At 63.0% G+C, this 24,058-nt stretch overlaps 3 protein-coding genes across 7 annotated transcripts; 2 read left to right on the forward strand and 1 right to left on the reverse strand.

The window, feature by feature from the left end:
* Positions 1-456: 456 nt before the first annotated feature.
* Positions 457-11,719, forward strand: LOC119157206 (phosphatidylinositol 3,4,5-trisphosphate 5-phosphatase 2-like). Its single transcript, XM_037407848.1, has 28 exons — positions 457-807; positions 988-1,431; positions 2,699-2,762; positions 3,548-3,686; positions 3,771-3,921; positions 4,018-4,158; positions 4,304-4,391; positions 4,788-4,874; positions 5,139-5,246; positions 5,338-5,452; positions 5,646-5,752; positions 5,958-6,060; positions 6,488-6,684; positions 6,832-6,949; positions 7,059-7,155; positions 7,337-7,475; positions 7,578-7,677; positions 8,012-8,100; positions 8,212-8,293; positions 8,396-8,485; positions 8,586-8,702; positions 8,804-8,892; positions 9,108-9,195; positions 9,419-9,574; positions 9,737-9,818; positions 9,895-10,414; positions 10,694-10,914; positions 11,054-11,719. The coding sequence occupies exons 2-28, from the start codon at positions 1,295-1,297 to the stop codon at positions 11,184-11,186; spliced, it is 3,558 nt and encodes a 1,185-aa protein (XP_037263745.1). The 5' UTR covers positions 457-807; positions 988-1,294; the 3' UTR covers positions 11,187-11,719.
* A 1,125-nt stretch (positions 11,720-12,844) lies between these two features.
* P2RY4 (pyrimidinergic receptor P2Y4) lies at positions 12,845-18,550 on the forward strand. Of its 4 annotated transcripts, none has more exons than XM_037407842.1 (2): positions 12,845-12,979; positions 14,916-18,550. In XM_037407842.1, exon 2 carries the CDS (start codon positions 16,868-16,870, stop codon positions 17,984-17,986), a length of 1,119 nt encoding a protein of 372 aa, XP_037263739.1. In that variant the 5' UTR covers positions 12,845-12,979; positions 14,916-16,867; the 3' UTR covers positions 17,987-18,550. The 4 variants fall into 4 exon arrangements, with proteins under 4 accessions (XP_037263739.1, XP_037263738.1, XP_037263741.1 ...); XM_037407841.1 differs by having other exon boundaries at positions 16,852-18,550; XM_037407844.1 differs by having other exon boundaries at positions 12,845-12,971; positions 16,852-18,550.
* Positions 18,551-19,402: 852 nt separating this feature from the next.
* Positions 19,403-24,057, reverse strand: LOC119157205 (diacylglycerol O-acyltransferase 2-like). 2 transcript variants are annotated; one of them, XM_037407846.1, is made up of 8 exons: positions 23,883-24,057; positions 22,121-22,249; positions 21,940-22,047; positions 21,637-21,707; positions 21,316-21,520; positions 20,583-20,757; positions 20,294-20,496; positions 19,403-20,130 (listed from the first exon to the last, which is right to left on the reverse strand). In XM_037407846.1, the coding sequence occupies exons 1-8, from the start codon at positions 23,920-23,922 to the stop codon at positions 19,976-19,978; spliced, it is 1,086 nt and encodes a 361-aa protein (XP_037263743.1). In that variant the 5' UTR covers positions 23,923-24,057; the 3' UTR covers positions 19,403-19,975. The 2 variants fall into 2 exon arrangements, with proteins under 2 accessions (XP_037263743.1, XP_037263744.1); XM_037407847.1 differs by lacking the exon at positions 21,637-21,707 and adding an exon at positions 23,674-23,777 and having other exon boundaries at positions 23,883-23,974.
* Position 24,058: the final 1 nt, after the last annotated feature.

The following is a 24,058-nucleotide window of genomic DNA, read 5'->3' on the forward strand; positions in this document are numbered from 1 at the left end:
AGCTCCTGAACCCTGCTTCCCTTCTGCCTGCAAGCAAGGCATGCACAGATGGGGGGACATGAACACCATCATGGGCGCCTGGCTCGTGTGGCCACCTGATGCCTGCAGCATCTCCATCACCACGCAGCCAGCAGCAAAAGTCAGAGCTCAGCCCCAATGCAGCAAGGTACCCAGTGGTGGGCAGCTCAGGCAGCCTGCCCACAGCCCCAAACACATTTCAGGGGCTTGCTGCTGTCCCACACGGCTGGCGGTCCATTCTCCCAGGGTCCTGCCCGAGGGATGGGGCTCTGTCCCCGCACCGCCCCTCGGCCCCGGAGAAGTCGAACAGTGGGGAGCAGGGTGGAGGCAGAGCCCCCACTCCAGGACGGCTCCTGCCTGCACCCTGCCATGCTCAGCCCTGCGTGCTGCAGGCTTCCCCCTGTAACAGGGCTGGAGCAGGAGGAGGAGCGAGGAGGCTGGTCCTGGCAGCAGGGAGAGCAGAGCACAGAGAAAGAGGAAGAGCACAGCTAGCGCCGTGGTGCCGAGCAAGCGGCACGGGGCACCGAGCGAGTGGGCCTGGCTGGTGGGGCCAGGGAGCGGGGGTGCCTGCCGGTGGGGCCAGTGTGGGTGCTGCCTGAGTCCCTGCAGCCGCCCCGGCAGGCAGCGTGTGATGGGCAGGGCTGCCAGCGTGCCCAGCAGGAGGAAGCCCACAGCTGCCGGTGCAGCATCACAGCTCCGCTCTTGCTCGGCTGCACCCTGAAAACTCAACTTGCTGCCCACAGCATCCCGCAAGAGCTGCAGGAGCCTACAGTACATCTGTGAGGGACGGTGAGTGTGTGGGGAGAGATCTGGGCTCCCGCGTGCTGCTGGGACACCAGCATGGCCTGTCCTTGCCATGCACCAGGGCAGGATGGTGGCTCTGGGGCTGGGGCAGCAGCGTGGGGCCATCCTCCCATGGGCAAGATCCTTTTGCTGAGCTGTCCCTCTCTGCCCCCATGCACCCTGCAGGCTGGAACCTCTGTGATGAGCATCTGGACCCCCAGCCTGCACCAGCTGCCCCCCTGGTCTTGCTCCTGCCACGCTGCCTGGCCACAGGGTACCCCATCCCCATGAGCATTACCTCGGTGGCTGCCCATCACCCACTGAGACCTCCAGCCAGCAACGTGCTTGGGTACCAGGGGGCTGGTGCCCCCATCCCACCTTCACCTTCCCCAACCGACCCTGTGGGGCAGCTGATGGCCAGCAGACGCTGCTAAGCCCGGATGCAGGGCTGGGACAGGAACACAGCACAGCCCGTGTCCCACCACTTTGGAGGATGGCAGCAGCAAGCTGGTACCACCGGGACATCAGCCGGGTTGTGGCAGAGGAGCTGCTGGCCAAGGCTGGGCGGGATGGCTGCTTCCTGGTGCGGGACAGCGAGTCGGTCTCGGGGGCATATGCCCTCTGCCTTCTGTGAGTCACCTGCCTGGCTTCTGCTTGTGGTTTCTCTCTTTTGCCCCTTGCCAGGGTCCCTCTGTCCCTCTCCCTGCTGTGGGCATACCACTTCTGACACTAACAGAACATGGAAAAGCCTTCTGCAGGGATGCTGGTGGGGTGAGCAGGGTGCCAGAGAGCTGGCATGGGGGTTTTCAAACGATCTCCAGGTCAGACCAGTGGAGAAGCCTGTGTCTTTGGGAGCAGGCAGAAGCGTGGGCCAGCAGCCCTGCTCAGCACCAGGGTTGCTGAGGGGAGAACCCGAAATCCAGGGCTCGCCAAGCCATTTGGGGCTGGCCTGGCTCCGTGCGTGGGAGTGGGAGAGGCTGACTTGCATCGCCCTCCCTCTGCGAAAACAAACATCCCCTCTCCCTCCAACCCCCAATGTGGCCACATCCGGACTGCAACGCCCACTCTTAACATCTCAGATGCTGGGGCTTGGAGGCTGCATCCCCTGCCACCCACGGGGACCCTTGCCATCCCTGCACCTGGACCCAGGCTCATAGCCCCTGTGAGCGCTGCTGTTGGGGCTGCCTGCACCCTTCCCTGCTGCCTGCACCCCTTCCTGCTGCTGCCTGCACCCTTCCTGCAGCCGAGCGACACATCTGCAGTGGGGAGCGTGTGGGGCGGCGCCTCGGTGGCTTTGGCAGGATGCCACCCCTTTCCTACGGCTGGCCTGGCCCGATGCACGGGACAAATTGCAAACACATGGTGCTGAGGGGTGCGGAGGGGTGCGGGGCACGCCGTGGGTTCAGCCGGCAGCTGCTCCCACTCTTCCCAGCATCCCGGCACCGAGTTGGAGGTCAGGCTGCTGCTGGGCAGGGTGGTGGCATGGGCAGGGATGTGCAGTGGCCTCTGAGCGAGTACGACTGTACTATGGCAGCCCTGGGGAGCACAGCACCGGCCTCTGGCAGGCTGCAAACCCTCACTGCCACCCGCAGCCATGGGGCCGAAGGTGCCCCAGCAAATGCTGATGGAGCCGGGGCTGCGTGCCGGGGCCATGCCCGCTGCAGGCAGGGTGTTGTTTGGAGGCAGGGGGACACTGCGCATCCTCCCCTGCAAACCACGACAGACCCAGAGCTGAGGGTGATGCTTTTATTTCCAGTAATAAGAGCTCAGTTCCTCTCTCTGCAGAGGGGCTGGGGTGTTTGCATCAGGGCTGGGTGCTGGGCACCCTCCCAGTACCACCACATGCCCACGGTATTGTGGGGGGTGCTGTGGCGGACCCTTGTCTGCTCTCTCCCAGGTTTCAGCGGCATGTCCACACCTACCGCATCCTCCCGGATGACAAGGGGCTGCTCTCTGTCCAGGTGGGTGCCGTGATGGGTGCCCAGAGGTTGGGGTGCACTCTCTGCCCTGGCTAGTGCTGCCGGGTGCTGTGCCACGGGGCCACAGGCTGTGGGCCAGGGTGCCAGCAGGATGCAGGTGTGAAGGAGCTGAGGTGCTCGCCACCCTCGCCAGCCCCCATGCAGCACCCGGAGGGGTGGTGGCTGGTGTGGTTTGCTTTTCACATGAGCTGCCTGCAAAGCCCAGCACCAGCAGACTGCGAGTGCTTTGCAGCCACCCCTTCGGCACGGGGCCACCTGGGAAAGCTGCCTCCCCACTGGCCCCGCAGCTGCCACCAGCTCACCCAGCAAAACACTTGTCCCCTTCCTGCTACTGTCCCCTGCCCCAGCCTGGCCACACTGGCCCAGTCCCTGTGACATCTGTCCCCACAATGTCTGTCCTGGCTACCGGCTTGGCCTCACTTCTGCTCTTTGGTGTCACTTCACAGTTTCTTGTGGTACCCAGATCTCTGCCTTTCTAGCCCCCTCAAAAGAGCATCCTGAGGGTCCCTAGGGAGCATCCCCATCTGCTGCATGAGGCAGATGTCTCCTCGCTCCTCTCCTTGCTCTGCTGCCCTGAAAAGAGCAGGGGTGAGCTCCCCACAGGGCTGGTATCCAGCCCGCACTTCCAGCTCACTATGGGCACATCTCTGGGGACTGACTGACTTGACTCAGCAGGCTGCTCCGTAGCCCAGTTGGGGGCTGCGCCAGCACACGGAGCTGGCAGAAGGCGGGGGATGCGATGGTGCTTCCCCTCCTCTGCCTCCCAGACCATCCAGGGCATCCAGGCCAAGTGCTTCCGCACGCTCCCTGACCTGGTCAGCGCCTACCAGCAGCCCAACAACGGGCTGGTGACGCCGCTGCTCTACCCGGTGCCCCGGCCGAGGCAGGCAGCCAGCGAGGACTCAGGTGAGCCAGGGAGGTGGTGGCGGGGCCGCGCTGGGCTGTGAGCGGGGAGGGGGTCCGGCTGAGCCGGCTGTCCTCTGCCCACAGATGGGGAGGATGGCCGAGGTGGCAGGCATGTGGCAAGCGTGGTCCCGGCTGGGGGAGCCATGGCGGGCACATGGCTCAGCGCTCCCATCACCGGCCGGACCCACATCTCACAGCAGCTGCACCAGAGGCTGCAGGAGCAGGTTCACAGCAGGTAACATGCCCCTGCCCTCCCTGGGCTGGCGGGGGTGATGGGGCAGGCATGGCCGGGGGGAAGGATCCTTCCAAAAACGTTCACCCCACCTTGCAGCCCAGCCAGTGACTTCATGGGCTTCATGGCCGAGTACCTGAACCACCACCTGCAGCTGGACCTGGAGGCGCTGCGCCACGGGCACCCACAGCTTCGCCACCTCAGCACCGCACTCGTCACTGCCTGCCAGGCGCTGCACAGGCGAGTGGCCCAGGAGTGGCAGGCCTGGAGGGGACCACCCTCCCAGCCACCCACCTCATCCCTGTCCCCTTTGTGATGGCTGAGCATTGCCACCGAGGCTCAGGAGATGCCCGTGCCAGCTCTCACCCACTTCTCTCCTCTGCAGTGAGATTGACTTTACCCTGGCAGGTCTGGAGACACTGGCCAGGGTGTTCGACCCCCCCGTGTCCCCTCGCAGCCCAGCCAGGGAGCAGGTGAGGTCCCCCCGGGCCCCTGCAGCCACCAGCAGGTGCCTTGTTGTGCGTGGCTGGGTGAAGCTGGTCCGCAGGGGAAGCGGTTGGGGTGGTTTCGGTGCCTTTCGGCACCCAAAGGTGCTGCATGCCCCACGGCACTGCTGGTGGTCCCTGGGTGCTGTGTGTGCCAGGGTCCCTGCAGCCACCCAAGGGGACCTGGCTCCCTGTGGCCTGGGGACAAGCAGGGACTCATTCCTGCACCCGGTCCTGGACACAGTGGGAGGGGAAGCTGCTTCCCCAGCCAGACCCCAGGGACCCCCATATGTCAGGGTGCAGCCCAGACCCACAGGGAGGAATCCCGAATCCCCTGGTCCAGTGCCGCTGTGCTGCTCCAAAAATGTCTGTCCTTCCCTTCAGGGTCTCCTAACCAGTGATCCAGACCTTGAGCTGCTCCTCAACAAGATATCTACTGTCAACCATCTCCTCTCTTCGCTGGAGAAGAAGGTGCCTGCCCCGCTCCCGCTGTGCTGGCTGCATGCAGGGGCAGGCACAGTCCCTGTTGGTGGCAGCCGCTGCCTGGCTCTGCCAGTGCCCAGGAACCTCACTCTGCTCCAGCAACCCCCCCCTCACTTCAATTAAACCCTCTGGCAAAGCAAGCTGCCAGCGATGGCACAGCCCCGGGCTGCCGGGGCAGGACAGGCTGGTGCAAGGTGCCCAGGGCTACCAGCTAGCCCAGTGCCCCCAGCCCAGTGCCCATCTCTCCGGCAGGTGCTGAAGTCGCTGCAGGAGACGGTGTCAAGGCACAACCTGGCACTGCCCAGCGTGGCGGTGGCCCCCCCGCCAGCTGCCAAGACTCTGGCCATGCAGAGCTTTGAGGTGAGGGCAGGGGGGCACGGTGGGGCCCTGATGTTGCTGCTCAGGCAGGGCAGGCACGGGGCCGACCCGGGAACTGCGTCCCTGCCTGCAGGTGAAGATGGGCAAGTCTCAGCGGGCAGCCCTGACAGTGGACGTGGAGTCGGGGACAGTGGCCATCACCAAGTGGGGCAGCGGGTCCCCAGAGGAGACCATCCATCAGGAAAAAAGTAAGGGGCTGCTGACCCCCCCACTGGCCATCAATGGGGTGCTGCGGGGCTGTGGGACTCCCTGGCATGGGCCTGATGCCAGGGCGATGGGCTGCAGAACTGGTGACACCCTGAGCCCCCACCCCACGCTGCCTGCAGGCCCCATGGTGGGAGGTGGGGGGCCACCACTGCCCCCCTTACACCCAGTGTTCAGTCCTGCAGCTAATCAAATACCAGAGCGTGCAGAGCAAGGTGAGGCTGGTGTACAACCGGGAGCCACAGAAGAGCCTGAGCAGAGACTTCATCTTCCCCAACGCACGGGTAAGCAGCATCGGCTGCACTCACGGGGTGTCCTGGGGGAATACAGAGCTGTTACGCAGTGATGCAGCAAATAAGTGGTCTCAGGGCTGAGACCTGCATGTCTGGGTGTGATGTCCTCCTGATCCTGCCACCAGCACCTCCTGGGGTGCTGCAGCTCCTGGCTTCCCTTTGGGACAACCCCTAAGACCACCATATCATCCTGCAGAAGCGAGAGGCCTTTTGCCAGCTGCTGCAGCTGATGAAGATCCAGCACTCCCACCTGGATGAGCCTGACCTCATCTCAGTGTACATCGGGACATGGAACATGGGTAAGGGGCTGGGAGAAGGTCACATTGTCCTGGGAGGCTGCCATGGCTCGTCGTAAGCCCAGGTGGGTTTGGAGAGGTGAGGGCTGTGGGGAGCTGCCCCAGGAAACCCGAGGTCCAAGTTGGTCCAGGTGGGAGGAGGAGGCTGGAGAAAACACTGACCTGGCCGCTTTTGGGTTTGTCTGTCCCAACATGGTCCATTCGCCCAGTGGCTGTCAGGGAAACGGAGGAGCTGGGGTCCTGGGAGGATTCGGGGTGGTAGCAGGAAATCCCAGCATCAGTCTGGGATGTGCATGGGTGAACCGTGGAGCTGGTGCAATGCTTCTCATCCCCAGCAGCTCCTGGAGATGTGTAGGGTCTGTGGTTGGAGAGGAGCTCAAGGAGCTTGGCATGCTGTCCCCCCTGGTGATCCGCTGTCCCCTGCCCACAGGCAGCATGCCACCGCCCCGCTCCCTTGCCTCCTGGCTGACCGCGAGGGGCTTGGGGCGCACGCAGGATGAGACCACTGCCTGCATCCCGCACGACGTCTACGTTATCGGCACCCAGGAGAACTCCCTGGGTGACCGTGAATGGGTCGAGTTCCTCCGCGCATCCCTGAAGACCCTGATGGCCATCGACTACAGAGTGGTAACCGCAGGGTGCTGCCTGGACCCCTCTGGCTGTGCCACCTTTCACGGATGGGTTGGCTGACCTTGCTGCTTCCCCATCCCCACCACCCCTGGCTGTGGGGTGGTGCAGGGGAGCAGGCAGACTCACCACCCTGCCCCTCCGCAGGTTGCCCTGCAGTGCCTCTGGAGCATCAAGATCGTGGTGCTGGTGAAGCCTGAGCATGAGCGGCGCATCAGCCACGTCCACACCTCCAGTGTGAAAACTGGGATCGCCAACACACTGGGTAAGGCTGGGGATGGGGTTGGGGGGATCCCCAGGGTGAGGGGGCAGCCTAAGGGCCATCCCAGGACCTCTGGGGCCCCCCCAGCTCAGTGCCTGGGACATCCCTGCAGGGAACAAGGGAGCCGTGGGCGTCTCCTTCCTCTTCAACGGGACCTCCTTCGGCTTCGTCAACTGCCACCTGGCCTCTGGCAGTGAGAAGACCCATAGGTGATGGAGGGCCACAGTGGGACAGGGCTGCCCTGGGACAGGCGGGTGTCTCAGGGGGCTGGAGTAGCCCTGGGGGGCTGGGGGGCTGTCCCTGTACCCCTCCTGTCCCCACCTGGCAGGGAAAGGATGAGGATGAGGTGTCCCGGGGGTGGCTCACAGGGTGCTGCCATCCCCACCGCAGGCGTAACCAGAACTACAGCGACATCCTGCATTCCCTGGTCCTGGGCGACAAGCGGCTGGCAGCCTTCGACCTCACCCTGCGCTTCACCCACCTCTTCTGGTTCGGGGACCTCAACTACCGCCTGGACATGGATGTGCAGGTGGGACCCCACAGACATCGGAGCTGGGGATGGTGGCACGCTGGTGGCAGCACCGGTGCAGCCACAGGGGTGAGAGGAACCGGGCTTCCTCCCCTGGTGCAGGACATCCTCGCCCATATAACCAAGAAGGAATTTGAAGCCCTCCTGGCTGTTGACCAGCTCAACCTGGAGCGGGAGAAGAACAAGGTGTTCCTGCGATTCAGTGAGTGCAGGGGCAAGGGCACTGCTCCCCCCGACAAGATAGTGCCAGCTCCAGCACACAGTGGTCCCCAGCCCCGGCACAGCCCTGCATGAGGTGCCAAAAGCATGGGGCACCTTGATGTGCACCATGCAAGTCCCCCAGGGCAGGTCCCTGGGCTCTGTGTCTTGAGAAAATGTGAGCACGGGGACAGTCAGAGGTGGCCAGGGGTGCCAGCCATCCGTGTGAGCCCCACATGGGGACCATGACACCCATGGGGTCTCTCCTCAGTCGGTTGCCACTGTGGGGACAGACAGGGATGCTGACCCCTATGCCACCTTCATGTCTTGGTTCCCAGGTGAGGGTGACATCTCCTTCCCACCCACATACCGGTACGAGCGGGGCTCCCGGGACAGCTACGTGTGGCAGAAGTTCAAGGCCACGGGGGTGAGTTCCCGGAGACTCCTGCTGAGCTGCAGGACATCATGGGGGGACAAGGACAGCAGGCTCGGGTGGTGCTGGGGGGCACTGAAGCTGTCTGCCTTTACCCATTTTTAGATGAGGATCAACGTCCCCTCGTGGTGTGACCGTATCCTGTGGAAGTCGCACCCGGAGACTCACGTGGTCTGTAACTCCTACGGTGAGTGAGACCCTGTGGCTGGGGGGAGCCCAGGCTGGCCAGTGCTGCCCAGAACCCCAGGGCTCGAGGACCATCAGCCAGCTGCCCCCTCCCACCGTGCAGGCTGCACCGATGACATCGTGACCAGTGACCACTCACCTGTCTTCGCCACATTTGAGGTGGGAGTGACGTCGCAGTTTGTGCCCAAGAAGGGTAAGGGGTAGGGGTCTGTCACCCCTCGTGCCCAGCTGGGGTAAGCCCTGACCACGGGCACTTGGCTGGTGCACGCCAACCCACCGGTACCTGCCTGCAGCTCCCGGATCCAGCCCTGAACCCCTGGCCTGCATCGAGTGGGACAGCATCGAGGTGATTGTGAAAACCACCAGCCGCAGCAAGTGCTACATCGAGTTTCACTCCTACTGCCTGGAGGGTGAGGTGGCCCCATGGGGCCGGGGCGTTGGGGGGCCAGGGGTGTGCTGTGGGGGCGAGCTACCCCCAGCTGGAGCTGTGACCCCCGCTGTCCCCCGGCAGAGGCCCAGCGGAGTGGGGAGAACACCTTCCAGAGCTGTGACATCCCGGGCTTCCTCAGGCTGGGCTGGTCCACAAAGCATCTGCCTGTGGTACGCACCGGGGTGGGGGCAGATGCTGCCCCCGCCCCCCCCCCAGCTCTGGAGCATCCTCCTCCCTCCTCTACCCCATCCCACCTGCTGGCTCCATACCCTGAGCCCCAAGGGGTGCCGGGGGCTGACACCGTGCCTCCCCCCCAGGATAGTGACACCCCTGTGCCACCCTGCACTGCGGCAGCCCCCCTGAGCACCCCTCTCTCCTCCTGCAGTTGAACCCCATCCTGCCAGACCTGGAGTACCTGGGGGACCAGCACCTGCTCCTCAGCATCAAGGGTGTGGAGAGCTGCGAGTCCTACGGTACGTGTGGGACAGTGGTGTGGGGGGCCACTGGGGTGCCATGGGGGGTGCCAAGCATAGCACCCACAGGGCTCAGGTAACAGCCTGCTGGGTGTAAGGTTTTGTGGCTGGAACTTGGCGGAAGGGACCCTGGCACCCTCACCCACCCGAGGTGTGTCTGGGGGGGCTTACCTGCCCCCCGAGCTGCCCGGGGGGGTAACACACGCATGTGCTGCGCCTGCAGGTGAGTGCTGCATCGCGATGAGGTCAATGATTGGCAGCATGGCTCAGCAGTTTGAGACCTTCCTCTTCCACCGTGGTGAGGAGACGGGCTCCATACGTGGCTGGATGAAGGTCCGGGTCCCCAAGGACAGGTGCAGCACCCGTGAGAGGCTCTACGGTAAAGGCGGCCGCACGCCAGCCCCCTCCCATTGCCCTGGGCACGGGGGCTCAGGGCCACGCTCCCACCTGCCCATGCCTGCGCTGCCCCCCTGGACCCCAGCCACGGGCAGGAGCCGTGCGGAGCCTGGTGGGGAGAGGCCAGACCACGGTGTCTTTGCAGAGTGGATCAGCTTTGAGGAGGAGGATGCCGAGCCAGCAGCAGATGTCCTGACGTACCCCAGGCCACCCCTGCAGCGCCTCAGGTACCCCAGCTGGGCTCAGCCCCACCGTGAGCCCTGGCTGTGGGGTGATTCTGAGCCCATCCTGCTGTGTTTGCAGGAGCCGGCCCCGCAGCCTCCCGGAGCCAGCCACCGGCTACACCAACCCAGCCTACTTCATCTTTGAGGGGGTCCCCAACACATGGGTGCCAGCCCCTGGTGCCGGCAAAGCCCACAACAAGCAGGTGGAGAGCCCGCCCAGGGGCCAGTGGTGCCGGAGGCCCCTTGGGGTGCAGGTCCCGTCGCGTTCAGAGGAAGAGCGGTGGGGTGGCTGGCCGCACTGTGTGCCAGGGGGGCTGTCCCGCGGGCACCCACTGAGCCCCCCTGGCACGGGCCGGCAGAAGAGACCCAAATCAGCCATCCTGGCGAGGGACACACCGGGGCTGGGCGACTGCTCACTGATGGCGCTGCACATGGCCACCTGCCTGAGCCAGCTGGACTGGGTGGCCCCCAGGCGTGGAGGGGACAGCCAGAAGACCCCACTGCACCAGACCCACAGCACCCTGGAGCCGCCCCCACAACCCTGCCAGGAGGTGCCAAGGTGCACGTCGGATGCTCACCAGCACGGCCACCCTGGAGAGGTACCACTGTGGTCCCTGCGGGGCTCTGGAGCTCAGCCAAGGGGCTTGGGGAGCTCGGGAAGGGGAGGGGACCTGCTTTTGGTCACAGAGCCACCAGATGTGAGGTCGCATCCCTATGGCAGTGTTCTGCCTGATGGAGCCACCACGGTGCAGGCAGTGGGGTACAGTGGGAAGTGGAGCAGAAATGTGGCCCTTCATGCGGGGTGAGGACGTGAAGGTGGGAGCTTTGCGGTCCTGACGTGACACTGCTGGCATGTGTCCTTGATCTTCTTTCCCCAGTGGCCCTACAACAGGGGGGAGTGGTGCCATGTTGGCAGCAGGTGCCTGGGCCATCTCGGCTTGCAGCAGGATGAAGAAGGGCTGCAGAAGCATGGCTGGGACCACCTGGAGATCTTCAGGTACCCCCAGGCCCTGGAGCTTGGAAAGGGGGGCACCATGCAGGCCAGCTCCTGTGGCCTCAGGGTCCCTGGCAGAGCCCCACACCTCAGGGGGGAGGAGAGGTGAGCCTTGGTGTGGGGACGGGGCAGGGCAGGAGGATATCAAGTCCCCACATCCTCATGGATGCCCCAGGGCAGTGCAGTCTCCCCGCTCCCTCTCGGTGGCTCCCCGAGCACTTGCTCCCCTTCACCCCATGTGCAGAGACATCATGGAGCGGGACCTGCTGGAGACCAGGGTGCTCAGCCCAGCCCAGCCCCGCCTCAGCCCCAGCAGCCTCGGTGAGGGCACCGCAGTGACCCCGCCGCAGAGACCTGACCTCGGACCCAGTGCCTAGAGCACCTACCCCCACCCCAGCACCGCACGTGCTCTCCTCCGTGGAGCTCCCGGGGCAGGCAGCGAGCTCCTGAGGAGGACCGGGCAGGCAGGCACCCAGGGCTGGACCTACTGGCCACCGCCCGACTTGTCTGGTCTTACCAGCAAGTGATGCAGTTGGAAAGTCTCAGGAAACTCCTGCGGCCGCTGGGACGGACACTGCACAGGTGTCACCGCCTGTCTCTGTTCTCCTTCCCCAAAGCGATGGAAGGACCACGCTGGGCCCCGCCAGCAAGGAGGGATGGGGGACATGGGAGATGTCGGGAAGGGGGACTGCTGGGTGCTTTGGGCCTCGAGGCTGCAGCCTGCAAGGGCACAGCAGCATCTGTGGCCAGCCCAGCCCTGTGCGCCCTCGTGCCTTCGGCCTCGGCAGCCGCTCCCTCCTCCCCGGGCTCAGCCCTGGGCGGATGGCATTCCCAGAGGACTTCTACAGCAGCAACTCCTGAGGCTGCAGTGCCATTTCCTTGGGAGCCACTCCTTGTATTCCTGTCCAGAATAAAGTCTCAGGGACACTGGGGTGCGTGTGTGCAGTGCCTGGTTCTGTGCGAGGCCAAGAAGGGAGCGTGCCAAGCTGAGCCAGCTGGGGAAAGCGCTGGCTCCTGGTGCCCCGGCTGCCCCAGGAGCATTGCCCCCTGCCTCCCACTGTTTAATCGGGGGCCCTGCACACCCCAGTCCTCGAGGCCGCCCTTGACCATGTCCCACGGGGCTCCCGTGCTGGGCTGGCTCTGCCTTCAGCGCAGTTCCCCTCCGACTGCGTCGGCTCTGCCTGCTCAGCCCTGCACAGCTGGGGGCCCCCTCCTCTCCCTCTGTGGCCAAGCAACCCGGGGGTGCCCCTGCACCAGCCCCCCCAGCCCCTGCTCACCCTGAGCTGGCTCACTCTCGGCTGTGGTCCCCTACATCTTGGGGTGCGCCCATTCGCCCCCGGCGTGCCCCATCCATCGCAGGCGCGTTTGCACAGCACCACCTGCATGCCCGCAGCGGAGTGAACTCCCCCGGACCGGGCACAGCTCCGCAGGAAAGGGGGCACACACTGCCTCCAAAACGTGGGGACACCCCAGCCTGGCAAGGCTCCGGCTGCCGCAACACCCGAGGCGGCCCTGGTTTGGGGACACTATGCCCAGGCTGGCCTCAAGGTGGCACTGGCCACCTTTGTCCCCAGGATTGCCCTGCAGGGCTGGGGCGCAGCAGGGCAGCACCCCAGGGAGCGAGCAGTGCCGGGGCCGGTGCGGTCCCAGTGGAGCAGAGGGGCTGCCCTTGGGCTGGGCAAGGGGCCACGGCCCCCAGGGGCAAGGGGTACGGTCCCCGCGGATGAGGGGCTGTGGCCCTTGTGGTTGGGGAACGGTGATCCCCATGAGCGACAGGCTGCAGTCCCCACGGCCGAGTGTCCTTGGCCCCCACGGTGAAAGGGCTGTGACCCCATGGGTGGGATCCACACATCCCGTGTCTGGGGCGCTGCAGGTGGCCCCCGCGAGGGTGACGGGCAGGAGCACGGCATGAGCCCTGCAGGCAGCCCCTGGGCGGGCAGGGACACTGGCAGGGACCTGCGGGCTCCTGCACCCGCCTCCGCCCGCCTCCAGCCCTGCCTCCCCTGGGCACTTTGCTCCCAGCAGGAGAGCCGGAGCGGGCACACTCGGCACGGCCGGGCACGGCGGAGGGCAGCCCACAGCCCCGCCAGCATGGCCCCCAGCCCCGCGGGGGACAGGCGCTCCCCGGGGGTGCCCCACTCCTGAGAGCCACCCCAGCCCAGGTCCGCAGGTGAGCCGGGGCAGCCCACGCTTGGTGGAGAGCAGCAGCCGGGACGGCCTCGCCGTGGCCACGCACAGCCAGCCGGGCTCCGGGGTCCCCGCAGGGAGCAGCTTGGGCCCTGCAAGGGATGGAGGTGGGATTCGCAGTGCAGGGTGGGCATCGGGTGGGGGTCAGCCAGTTCTCCCCATCCCTCCGCTGTCCCCAAATCCCTTGGTGCATCCTCCTCCCTACCGTGCCACTGCCTTCCTCCGTCACCAAGGGCCTTCATACTTCCCCCTGTGGCCACCTCCTCTCCTTCATCTGCCTCTCCATCCCCCAAATTGCTGTGCCCTCGCAGAATGAAGCTGCCCTCGGGCTGCTGCAGTTTAGCTGGATGCTGTGGTCTCCTGTCCTTCCCCAGGGAGACCGAGGGACAGGGACAGCCCAGCCAAGGGTGAAAGGAAACCCCCATCTCCCACCCTGCGGAGAAAGGGGGTCACCTTGGAGCAGGAGACATGATGGGCAGCAAGGGAAACACCCGGCCCCACTGGCATCCCCGGGGAGGAGGCACCAGTGCCCAGGCAGAGCAGGCAGATCGTGCTTTGGCTGCTCTTGCAGTCAAAGGGAAGGATCGAAAAGAAATTAGGTCATGCTTTCCTTGCGCCGGGGCTTTGGCTGCATGAACCACGTGGCGATTAGGGACAAGGGTCCTTGTGCAGGATGTTTTGCATAATTTTCCCTTGTTTTGCAATTTCTAAGAGCTTAGGCGAGAAGAAAAGCCCTGTTTTTCCCATGCTCCAGCAGCAACTGGTCCCAGGCTCACCCAGCCCCATGTCCCTCACCGGCTGCTCGCTCTCCTCCGAAGTCCTCTCTCGTTTCCCCTCTCTCCAGCTCCTGCCTGCTATGTCACGATCCCCAATGGTCTGTCCCGTCCTGCCAGTGGGCAGAACTTTGGCTCCGGAGGAGAGTCTTCGGCGCTGCCTCATTCATTTCATTGGTGTCTTTTCAACGCTCCTTTAAATGCCCCATGCAGGAAGCTTAGGCCAGCTGCTGGGGCACCCTGGGTTGGGGGCACCCGGGTCTGGGGCAGCTGCTGGCTCCCACTGGGACCAGTGCCGCCTGTGGGACCAAAGGACGGGTTCAGGCTGGGCACAGCTGCAGGGCTGGGAGCCAGGGCAGAGCTCCTGTTCCCGCGGCAAAGGGCCAAGCGCAGCATGTGCCCCCAGCTGCATGGCCCCGCGGCTGGCCCCTGCCCCTTCCCACTGGCAGATGGCATCATGGATGCTCTGCAGGTCCCCTTGCTGCCTCCCAGGACGTGTGCAGGAGCCAGCCTGCGGGCACCGTCCCAGCAGGATGTTGCTTGCCACGGGCAAGGGATTCCCCAGCATCACAGCCCTCCTGCATCCACAAAACGGGCAGGGCCGGAGCAGCCATCACCTCCCCTGCTCCATGTCCTTTCCCTGCAGCGCCTTCCAGCTCCTGCTCCATCTGTGAGCCTGAACGCTTGGCTCAGACCTCACTGCACCTGCGGTCAGTCCCTCCTGGAAAAGCCCACGCTAGAGAGGCTGTGGCCAGGGAGAGCCTTGCTGGGGGTGTCAGGGAGCAGCAGAGGAATGGATGTGGTGGTGACGTGTCCTTGGGGCGGACTGACACGAATCAGCAATTTAAACTACTGATTTTGATCATGAGCAAGATGAGGAAGCAGGAAACCTACTGAGATAAAGCTTGCCAAACGTCATCTTCTTTTGCGTTATATTGTGGTGGTTATCCTCCAAAGAAGCTTGCTTAGGAATGGCTAAACTGCACTCTGAGCACTGACTCTTCTGGGGCTTCATCAGCTGCCAGAAGCCATGTACCTGTGCTCTCCTCCAAGCAGCTCAGCACCACACGGCTGCTCACGCTTTTTCCTTATCCGTTTCTCACACCAGACTTATTTTTTTTTATTTATTGGCTTCTTCATACATAGTTGTTTGTTGACCTATGCCATGGACATTGGCTTTGGCCACTGAACCCTGCAGCACCTCCGGTCCGGCTGGGCTCAAGGCTTCATGCTCACTTGCACTCAGAGGTTAGAAGAAAACAAATCTCCTGGAGCCTCGTGTCCTCAGCAGCATCACAGCCCGGGGGAGATGCAGCCACTGGGCTGGGACCGCCACGACCAGCACAGTACCCCATGGGACCACCACTGGCACCAGCGCTCAGCGGCTTGGGGTTTCCTACCAGCTGGATTTCCCTCCTGGTTCAGGGAGAAGAGAGCAAGTTCTTTGCACTGTTAATGTTTGATCAGGACCTGCCTGTTGCTCTCTGAACTCATCCTTGTAATAAAGCCAGGCAGCTGCCGGTGCCAGCCGCAGCGGGAAGGAAGCTGCAGGGTGTTTGATGTGAGCCCGAAGCTGCAGCTCAGCCCACAACTCAAACAGAGTGCGGAGACAGATGCATGTGGGGCGGAGCGGCTGGTCTAGCAGCCACCTGCCTGCTGATTCATTTGTGATCATTTCTGTAAAGCCAGGGATCTCTCTCCAAGTGAGATGGATTTCATCTCATCTCCAAGGGAGGAGATGGATTTCAGCTCAGCTGACCCCGTGGATACACCCTATGGGATATTCGTGCCAACGGTGCTTGCCATGAGAAGCTGTCAGGCTGCACATCTCCGTGGTGAAGGCAAGGGGCAAACAGGATGATGATGATGATGATGATGATGAGGGAGCCTGAAAGAACACAGCTTTCCATCTTGTACCACTGACACCAGCATCATGCACATCGTCTCCCTGAGCCCCGAGCCCTCCTCCGTCCCGGCACCCATCGCCTCCTGTGTGAGCTTTGGACCAACAGAAACTGCAGACGCACCAGCACTCCCTCCATCAGTTACGGTTTTGGCTACACCCTGGTCTCTGCTGGCAGCGTGGCTGATGCTCCTGCTCCCAGGTTACTCATCTGAGCATCCATCCTCAGCTGGCAGAACCAGCCACTCCAAAATCGCTTCACCAGGGATGGTGGCAGGCGTGGAGGGGCCAAGGTGCGAGCAGCCTTTGCTTGGACACCACGATGGCAGAAGCTCCTTCTTCCCTCTGGACGAGTGGGCTCTGAACTTGAGATGTTCCGAGAGGCAAATGCAACCCTTGGACAGCTTGCCCTCACGCCTTGGCCGGGGGGCCTGATTTTCCAGGAGGAGGCAGATCCCAGTCTTTGATCCCAACTCTGTGCGAAAGGAAACGTCCTGCCTGCCTTGTGAACTTGCACTGTCTTGAGCTGGAACTTGGCTCTGGCGCAGCCCCTCTCCACGGGGCTTAGATCATCCCTCTCCTACGGAGAATACCCAGCATCTGGAGGCCCCTCACCGTCCAGGGACACTCTCTCCCAAAGGCTCCTTTAACAGCCCCCTGAGGATCTCCCTGGGCCATAATACTCCCCCAGACAAGCCTTTCTTCTCCTCCCGCCTTTCTTCTGTCAAGGAGCCCCCTGGGACGAGCAGCATTGTCAGGATGGTGCCAATTAGGCTGAATCGGCTTCCAAGAGGCTGCGCTGGCACCGGCCAGGGGCTGCTGTTGCTCATAAAGGTCTCATTGTTCGGCGCGCCGTGGGGCTGCTGGCCGGCGGGGCCGGCGCGGTCCTCTGTCTCAGGCACGCTTCCCGGCTCCACGCGGTGCTGGTGTCACTGGCGCTGCTCAAAGGGATGATTAATGGGTGTCATTGCGGGGGCTGCGAAGGGGAGGATTTGTCAAGTCCCCCTTGGCTCCCCGTGAGGCTCGAACGCACGAGCTGAGAAAAACCAGAGAACCATCAAAGTGGCCGGAGCTCCTGGAGGGGGGGGGAAATCTGGCAGCTTTGGCTCCCTTCCATGCTTTGTGCCTGACAATGGTCGGGATCAACGACTAATACGCTTTTATTAACGTCTCCCCTAGATCTGGCTCAGAGAACATGGCCACTTCAGTGAGGACGTTCCCAGTTGCCCTGTGGACACCGACTCTGGCTCCCTGGCCAGGAGGAAACACCACCACAGTGGCAGAAGCAAAGTGCGTCTTCAACGAGGAGTTCAAGTTCATCCTGCTGCCCATCTCCTACGGCATCGTCTTTGTGGTGGGGCTGCCCCTCAACTCCTGGGCGCTGTGGATGTTCATCTCCAGGATGAGGCCCTGGAACGCCACAACCACCTACATGTTCAACCTGGCCGTCTCCGACACGCTCTACGTCCTCTCCCTCCCTACCCTGGTCTACTATTATGCCGATCGCAATAACTGGCCCTTTGGGAAATGGCTCTGCAAGATCGTGCGCTTCCTCTTCTACGCTAACCTCTACAGCAGCATCCTCTTCCTGACGTGTATCAGCATCCACCGCTACATGGGCATCTGCCACCCCATCCGCTCCCTGAAGTGGGTGAAGACCAAGCACGCCCGCATCATTTGTGTGGGTGCCTGGCTTGTCGTCACCATCTGCCTCATCCCCAACCTCATCTTTGTCACCACCAGCTCCAAGGGCAACAGCACCCTGTGCCACGACACCACCAGACCTGAGGAGTTTGACCATTACGTGCACTACAGCTCCTCCATCATGGCCCTCCTCTTCGGGGTCCCCTTCCTGGTGATCGTCCTCTGCTACTGCTTGATGGCCAAGAGACTCTGCAAGCCCAGCTTCTCCAGCCCCAGCCCCCGAATGCCCTCCTACAAAAAACGCTCCATCAAGATGATCATCATCGTGCTCACCGTCTTTGCCATCTGTTTCGTGCCCTTCCACATCACCCGGACCATGTACTACACCTCCCGCTACTTCCAAGCCGACTGCTCGACCCTCAACATCATCAACTTCACCTACAAGATCACTCGGCCCCTGGCCAGCATCAACAGCTGCCTCGACCCCATCTTGTACTTCATGGTCGGGGACAAGTACCGGGGGCAGCTGCGCCGGGGGCCAGCTCAGCGCCTCCGGCCTGTGCCCACATGTGACCTGGCCTTGGTATCCCCCTCCATGGAGAACATCCTGGGTGGCAGCCACGCTGCCAGTGACAGACGAGGGACAGCACAGAGCGGAGGCGGGTGCTGAGGGGCCAAAGGGGGTTCCAGTAACTTCATCCCTGGTCTCCACAAGGTGCAGCCCCTCTAGGCTCTGCGCGGGCACCCTGGCACCCCCAGGTCCCCAAACCCGACCCACTCTGCAGGGGCAAAGGCCTCAGGGCTGAGGGCTGGTGGCCATGGGGCTCATCCCAGCCCTGTCCTGGGCTACCATGGGAGGAGGATGCTGGTGCCACTCGGGGCAGGACAGCCACTGGGCACCTGTGGGGGTGGGAAGGATGCTGAGAAAGCCATTCTGGGGAGGCAGGCTGGCGTCCCATCCCAGGGCACTTCTGGGGACACGTGGGGGCTGACAAGTGACTAAAGAGAAGGGACACTGGTCCCTCCCTGGGCACACACAGCCCTTTCAGTTTGCTCAACAGTGACATGTGGGGACTGGACTGAACCTGGGGACAGCGTCAGTGCTGGGCCCCCGCGTACCTGGTGGAGGTTCTCGGGGACATCCCCATCACTGCTGGCCTTGGGAGAGGCGGGGAGGGACGTGGCACAGGGCTCTTGCTGCCCATCACTCCCCAATAAAGCCCCTTTCCCCTTTCTCTGTGCTCAGGCCCATTTCTTCCCACGGCAGAAGAGGGATGAGATGCCCACCCTTACCCTGGAAAGCGTTTGAGAGCAGAGAAAACCCACCCACCACCTTAAATGCTGGTGCAGGTTGAGAGCAAAGAGCTGGAATGGTGACACCCACTGTGACCTGTGACGGAAAAGTCCTCAGGAATCTGCCTTTATGGGTGTTTGCTTTCCAAATGTTTACCCAGCCCTTTTGTTTGACCAAGTGCCTGCGCAGAGGAGCACAGCAGAGATGACTATCATCGGTGCTGCTGACTCTCCCACGGGCAGGGATGGGACAGGGCTGTCCCCATCACAGGGAGTCCCAGGTGGGGCTGCCCCCCACTGCCTCCCCACAAGTCCTGCCAGCACATGCCTAGGGAAGGGATGCCCATAGCATCGTCGGGGTGCCACCCCCCGGGCACAGTCACACACAACCACATCCCACCAGGAGCTGCACAGGTCACCTGGGGAGGGAGAAAGCCCCAGGGATGCCACGTGCCAGCCCTGCATCACCATTCCACCAGACAGTGGTACCCAGTTTGCCCCTCACTCACCGCTCAGCTGAAAACAGAGGAGACTTCCCTCCTAAACCCAGTTAGCCCAGTAAGAGCAACTGCCGCCCCTCACTTCCCATTATATCCGACATGGCTTAGGTGGACCCAGGAGCTGTTCGGTTGCACCCGAGCAGTGCAAGGGTCCCCACCATGCATGCCCCCAGCTCTGGAGATGGGGGTGCCAGGGAGGGGACAGAGGCGGGTGGCAGGTCCACCCGCATGAGGAGTGCGGGGGTATGGCTGCAGTGCTGCCGATCGTGCCCCCCAGCACACACAGGCAGCCGTGGCGTGGTTGGAAATCTGTATTGGGTATAGAGGGAGCGGAAAAGGCTCAACTGTGGCCAGAGCAGCGCCCACCCCTTGCTCAGGACCACACGGTCCTGGCTGAGGCCACTTCCAAGGGTGCCCAAATCTGGGAGTGTCCCCGATTCACTCCAGGGGAGGATGTCTCCCCAGCCTGGTTCCCGGTTGCTATTGGGACGCCACCCCAAGGAGCCCATCTAATTCCCTCCTCCCATGACACCCCCCTCCCTCAGCTTGTGGTGTCCTGCTTATCATGGGGGGACCACAGCCATTGCTGGCCCCCAGCCTTGCACCAGCTCTCCCCATCAGCCCCACATCCTCGGGGGATGGCTGTGTCACCCACAGCCCCTCCAAACCCCTTTCAAGGCGGGCCCCCAATCTTCCCTTCCCCTTGCCTCCTCCCACCTCCTGCTCAGGTTTTTCAGATGGAGAAGCAGAGGGCTGGAGTGGCAACCGTCCCCCATGAGTCCCCCAGGCCAGGCTGGCTGAAATCCCCACCCGCAAGAGCCGGCTGCCCTTGTGAGCCAGGATCTGGCCACCGGCGCTGGCCATGCTCAGAGGATGTGCAGCTCGTCCGTCTCCGACAGCCCGTACTTGGTCTTGTTCTCATTGAAGAGCTTGAGCAGGGAGCAGATGTACATCTCGTGGTACATGTCCACCATCTCGCAGCTTGGGTCCTCGATCTTGGGCACCATCACCGGCTCCCCCACTGCCGGGAGGAAAGGGAGGTCAGGGCAGTAGCGCAGGGAAGTGCTTGGCTCACTGGGGACACGAGCGGAGGGCTGCCTTCCCGCACCACCCATCGTGGGGCATCCTCCTCTCTGCCCCTCCACCTTCTGGGGGGCCCCTCCGCCCCAGCGGGAAATGCTCACCCACGGTGGTGATGGGTCTGGCATAGGGGAGGAAACCCCGGGACCGGACGGAGGTGAGGCCCCGGCCATAGAAGACGCAGGGAGCAAAGCCCATCATCTTCTGGAAGCGCTGCTGAATGCTCCTCATCCAGCTGCCTTCCTCAAAGACCACCTGGCGGAAGAGGTCATTCTCCCCAAAGGAGAAGGAGGGGACAAGGTAGGCCCTGTGGAGGGGACACGGCGGGCAGTCACGGTGTGCCAGGACCACCAGACCCCTGTGGCAGCAGTGGCGGCAGTGCCCATGACGCACCCGTGCTGCAGGGCCATGCGGACAAAGCCCTTGCGCTTCTTCAGGATGAGTGTGGTGACACCGGGACGGCAGGAGAGCGACTCAGCTGCGCCGCCAATGACGATGGCCACCGCGTTGCCGGTGCCATTCTTGGAGAGCAGGTACCCAATGGCACGGCGTGTCACTGGGCACAGGCCTGCAGCGGAACAGACCGCTGGTGCTGTGGGACTGCCTGCCTGCGCTGTGCCCAGGGCCGGGGACCTCACAAGGGACCATGCCCGGTGGGACCCCGCAAAGACCATGGCGGGACCCCGCACGGGACAGTGCAAGGGCGCCCCCTGCTGCGGGAGAGCCCCCAGGGAGGGATGGGTTCCCCAGGCTCCCAGCCCTGGGGGCAGGGCGCAGGCAAAGTGCAGGCAGGGTGGGGAGAGGGTGCAAGCAAGGTGAGGGTGGAGTTCAGGCAGGGCACAGACAGGGTGCAGGCAAAGCACTGCTCCTGCCCTGGCTGCTCCTGGGGGGCACAGAGGCCAACAGTCCCAGGTTTCCCGTGGATGGGACCGGGGAGTCCCCCTGGAGCCCCTCTGCCCATGGGCATTGCCTGCAGCGGGCAGAGTTGGGCAGGAGTGGGGCAGGCAGGGGGTGCGTCCCTGGGGCACCCACTCAGCTCAAGCCAGCGCAACCAGCTGTGCCTGCAGGGCTGCCTGTGAGGGTAGGGGGCAGGCAGCTGCCCACCCTGCTGCCCACGGACACTCACCCCCACTCATCAGGTACTCCCTGAAGATGGGCAGGCGAAAGTTGCCGGCCAGGGTGGTGAGGAAGGGCCGGATGCCTGGGAACATCTCCCCGAAGCCTGTCGAGCCCGTGATGAAGTTGCAGAAGGCGCCGACGCAGAGGATGCCATGGGGGTGGGAGCCGATGATGTAGTTGTGGCTGGGGGACAGGTCGTGCGTCTTCACCAGCTGCGGGGACGAAAAGGGGTCGTGGGGACGTAACGGTGGCACATACTTTTGGGTGGTACCACCACCATCACCTGCGTGAATGTCCCATCCCGGCAGCCCAGCTCCCCGCGCCATACCTTCACAGGGAAATAATCCCGAAAGTGCCTCCACACAGGCCATCGCCGCAGGCACGGCAGCCTCCTGCCACCTGCAAACCAGGGAAGGACCCCAGGAGATGATGCCCACCCTGCTGGGCACATCTCCCCATGGATCTGCCATGTCCTTCTTCCGCCATGATGATGATGGAGAAGAGGAAGGAAGGAGCAGGTACAGTGTGGTGCTCCCCATTGGGCATGCTGGGATGGATCCGGAGAAATGGGGGACGCTGCACCCCATCCTGCTGCAACAAGGGAGGAAGGGGGAACGGTGCCCATCCCCACCTTTCTCTGGTGTGTCCCAGTCGTAGATGATCCAGGCCAGGTAGAGCGCAGAGATGGGCCAGAAGCTGGTGAACACCAGGTAGATGAGGAGCAGCAGGCTGACTGTTCCTGTGGAAGCCAGGGAAGGGGGTGAGCAGACACGCACCCACCCCACCAGGACCCCCCGCAGCCCCCTACTCACCCAGCAGCAGGAAGCTGAGCACCCACTGCAGGACAGAGAGGAGCTGGAGCCAGGAGCGGAGGTCCCGCTGCGAGGGCCAGGGTGCTGTGAGCAGGGTGTGCAGGGCGGTCTGGATGCTGGCACGGCTGCCTGCGGGGAGGGACACGGCGCCCAGCCCAAAATCGCACGGATTGCACAAATGCTGCCCCACCGTGCTGGCAGGGGGGTGAATCCAGTGGTACCCACAGCTGCCAGGGTTGGGGTATGGGGGCAAGACGGGATGTAGGATGTGAAGGATGAAGCTGGACAAGGAGGAATGTGATGGGGTGGGATTAGGTGGGGGATGCTCATGCCCCCTCCAAGCAGGGGGCAGCTGGCAGGCTGGGCACACCTAAGCCCAAACGGGCTGGGTGCACCAGGGGAGCTCAGCGCAGCAGCAGCTCCCGCACCAGGCCGAGCTCCCCAAGGGCCAGGACCTTTCCCGTGACCTCCTCGTTCAGGCTCACAGAGAATTTGGGGCTTTCTCAGCTGGCATTGCAGGGAGGTGCGGGGCAGCATCTGCCTCCCAGCAAGCAGCAACGACAGCGGCCAGGGGCTGAGCCAAGGTGGCCAAAGCTGGCCATCCCCATGGCCATCCCCACTGAGCCTTGGCTCCCGTGAGGGACAGTCCAGCAGCCTGCAGCCGCTCCACTCCCCCCACCGCCCCCTTCCCTCCGACTGACCTTGGTGAACCATTAACTGCCCCGGGCCAGGAGCCAGGATCCAAACTCCACATGCAGCCCCATCCCTACTCCCCGAAACAGGCGCACGGCACCAGTTCGGCCAGTACACCACTCCTGGTCAAAGGTCCACTGTAACTGAGACCACCTGTCACAGCCACCACTGAGACTGCAGTGAGCTACCTCTTGCGTTACAAAAGCCTTGTTTTCCCAAGAAAACAACCCAAAATCAGCATGCTGGCCAGACAGAGATGCTCAAGGTGAAATGGGAGCAGACCTTTCCCCACGGCTCCCCAGGCCAGGGACCCTCAGGCCCGCAGCAGGACCCCCAGGGCAGAGGAGAACCACCAAACCCTGGTTCAGGTGGCTGGTGGAGGTTCAACTCTTCCCAGGCTCAATCCAAACCATGAATGAGACAACTGAAATAAAGAAACACTGGAGCCACCACCCAGCACCAAAAAATTGTTTCTCCTCTCCCCCAAGCAGTGTGCCATGCTCTAAGCGATCCCTCCCGCCTGTCCCCGCACACCCGGCAAGGCATCCCCAGAAGCTCCGCCGCCATCAGTTTTCCAAAGCACCATTTCTTTTTTCCAGGGAAGACACAGAGCTCTTGTCTAGCAAACTTGTGTCTACCAAACAGTTGCTTTTTTTAGTTGCTTTTTTCTAGCTCTCCCCTCAAGCACTCCATCAATGCCCAGACCGCAGACAGAAAATGGAGAAACCCCAGGGGCTCTGCTGCCGGCCCTCGCCACAGCCTCTTCAAACCCAGAAACTCAGACTCTGCAGCCCGGAGCAGCAAGGAAAGACGAAGGGGAATTTGCAGCACTCCAGAGCACCTTGCAGGAATAACGTTACCGAACGCATTGTCAGAAATTTCTTTCCTGTTGAGCAACCGTATGTTTTCTTCTGGCGCCGCTAACCCCAAATTGCTCCGAACACCTCCCTTTCCCCTAAGCAGCCTAAAGCAAATACACAATAGTGACAACAAACGCTCATTGCCTGACCAGCTCCTCGCATTGCCGGAGCATCAGAAACCATTCAAACACACTTTGGAAATATCTTACCACTAAGATTTTGGGAACAGGCTGCAATAATTGTTTTCATGGTGGCAAGCCCCGCGCCAGACTCCGCTTCAGCAGGTTGAAAGGTGAGTTTGGAAATACCGGAGGGCGATTGATTGTGTATCCAGCTGCCTTAATCAGCTGATCCAAGGTAAACTGTCTGCTGCAGAGGGGAGTGG

Source organism: Falco rusticolus, chromosome 14 (assembly GCF_015220075.1).
Source record: "Falco rusticolus isolate bFalRus1 chromosome 14, bFalRus1.pri, whole genome shotgun sequence".
Lineage (NCBI taxonomy): Eukaryota > Metazoa > Chordata > Aves > Falconiformes > Falconidae > Falco > Falco rusticolus.